Raw genomic sequence first — 2,126 nt, forward strand, 5'->3', positions numbered from 1 at the left:
TATATTGTTTTTGAAGAGTATATCAAAAAATATATATTCTCACCAAGAAATTATTGTTATTTTTATTTTCTGTATAATCCACTGCCTTTGATTAAAATGTACCTAAATATGGCCTCTTTCAACGCCACTACATTACCTACTACCATTGATTAGAAACCATAATTGTATTAAAATTATTTTACAATCATAATTTTATATGAGCAACTATTTACTACTTACGCTACCTTAAAACAAAAACTTATTTCAGTAAAAATATTTAATCACTAACCTGTCCGTTCTTAACAATACACGAAAATAAATAATTGTAATACAAAATCCACTACTATTAATTTTACTGTAACATGAAGACACCTTTTGTCAGCTCTCACTTAGATATTCTTTTACCAGCTTTTCAGATTCATCCCATAGTCTTTCAGCTGACTCAGGATCTTCAGACAATTTTGACGGTCTAATTATTCTACAGTCACTAAAGTATTTCCCACTTATTTCTCTCACTTCTGGCGAAACCGCCAAATATACTGGAGTTTGGGCTGCCTCCCAATGAGACTGATACATTAAATCGACAAATTTCTCAACAATATTACGAATTATAGCGTTAGGAATGTTTCTAAATATGTTGGTGGCAGCAACCCCTGGATGCAAAGAGTTTGTCGTCACTCCCGTACCTTCCAATCTTCTACTTAGTTCAAAACTCAACAAATTCATATACAATTTGCTATTCGCATACACTAAGTAGTCACTCCAATATTTTTCCATGTTCAAATTCTCAAAGTCCATTTCGGCATATTTGTGAATTACTGAAGATACGTTTACAATTCGACTTGGTGCTGAAGATTTCAACAGCGGCAATAACAGTCGCGTTAATAAATACTGTGCGAAATAGTTCACTTGCATCCCTATGTGTAGCCCGTCTTCAGACTTGTAGTTTCCAAGCCCGCCAGCGCCGGCATTGTTGATAAGGACATCTAATCGCTTTTCCGTTTTCAGTATTTTCTCACAGAAATCGCGCACAGAGCGAAGAGACGACAGATCCAAATGTCGGTAGTGGACATCAGTGTTGCCAGAGAATTTTATTATCTCTGCCGTCGCTTCAGCGGCCCGTCGAGTGCTCCGACATGCAATTATTACTCTCGCTCCACGCTCCGCTAAATTCTTAGCAGTTTCCAATCCTATACCACTGTTACCGCCCGTTATGATCACCACTTTCCCCACCATGTGAGCACTCGAACGGCATATTCCGCACGTGAGTTTTTGATACACCTTTACCACTACAACCACGAACACCACGAACAGTATAATACCCCATAATATCATTGTGATTACGGAGCTATACTATTATACAGTCACATATAGAGTCGTCGCGACGGCGAGTGATTTGTGTATTGAAAAATATAATTTAAAAGAGGTCACGCGCACGTGTTTGTAACTAAAATGATAAGCTACAATGCGTCGTATCTTTCCGAAGACTGACGTGTGTCGTAACAAAACTGACGAACGTTATCACACATGTTGGGACGTCGGCGTCAGCGCGTGGCAACGGAGTGACCGTCGTCCGTACGTATCGTTTACAATACTACGAGTTGGCAATCGTAAATACACGACAGACATTGACTCGGTTACGCAACCACTTGCCATTGAAATAGTACATTCTAAACTGACGTCGCCTTGAATTTTAACAAAAAATTGATTCCACTAGGCATTGTTTTTAGCGCGTCAATTATTGTTAACTATTTATTGGAATTCAGTAAGTAAGTCAACTCCAATGATAGCTATTTTAAAACATTATCTAATATAATTTACGAGTTTTAAATAAAACTTAAAAAATATAAATTCATTCAAGCACGTTATGTATCCGCGTAGGAACTTACTCGTATTATCTTTTGATAAGTATAATAATATCGCTATCCTATCTATAATTATAAAAATAGCACGTACATCATGCTGACTAGAAAATAAATTGTGCAATTTAGCGCTGATGAATAAAGTTTAACGTAAAAGAAACGCGAAAGCGTAAAATACACCTACATGGTAGATCCCATCAGGGGCACCGCTCTCAGAGGACTCCAGTTGCGTTCCGTTGGAAATGTCGGAGTCTAAACAGTGCTAAGGACGCCCACCTAAGGGTT

General features: G+C 37.7%; 1 protein-coding gene across 1 annotated transcript; it reads right to left on the minus strand.

The window, feature by feature from the left end:
* Nucleotides 1-238: 238 nt before the first annotated feature.
* LOC140750444 (retinol dehydrogenase 13) lies at nucleotides 239-1,588 on the minus strand. Its single transcript, XM_083059012.1, has one exon. The coding sequence runs from the start codon at nucleotides 1,312-1,314 to the stop codon at nucleotides 358-360; it is 957 nt and encodes a 318-aa protein (XP_082915138.1). The 5' UTR covers nucleotides 1,315-1,588; the 3' UTR covers nucleotides 239-357.
* Nucleotides 1,589-2,126: the final 538 nt, after the last annotated feature.

Source organism: Epargyreus clarus, unplaced genomic scaffold (assembly GCF_041222505.1).
Source record: "Epargyreus clarus isolate Ecla_fem2 unplaced genomic scaffold, WU_Ecla_fem_2.2 ptg000019l, whole genome shotgun sequence".
NCBI lineage: Eukaryota > Metazoa > Arthropoda > Insecta > Lepidoptera > Hesperiidae > Epargyreus > Epargyreus clarus.

Bases quoted from the DNA above. Each gene is read 5' to 3' on its own strand.
- LOC140750444 (XM_083059012.1), bottom strand. From the start codon at position 1,314: ATGATATTATGGGGTATTATACTGTTCGTGGTGTTCGTGGTTGTAGTG.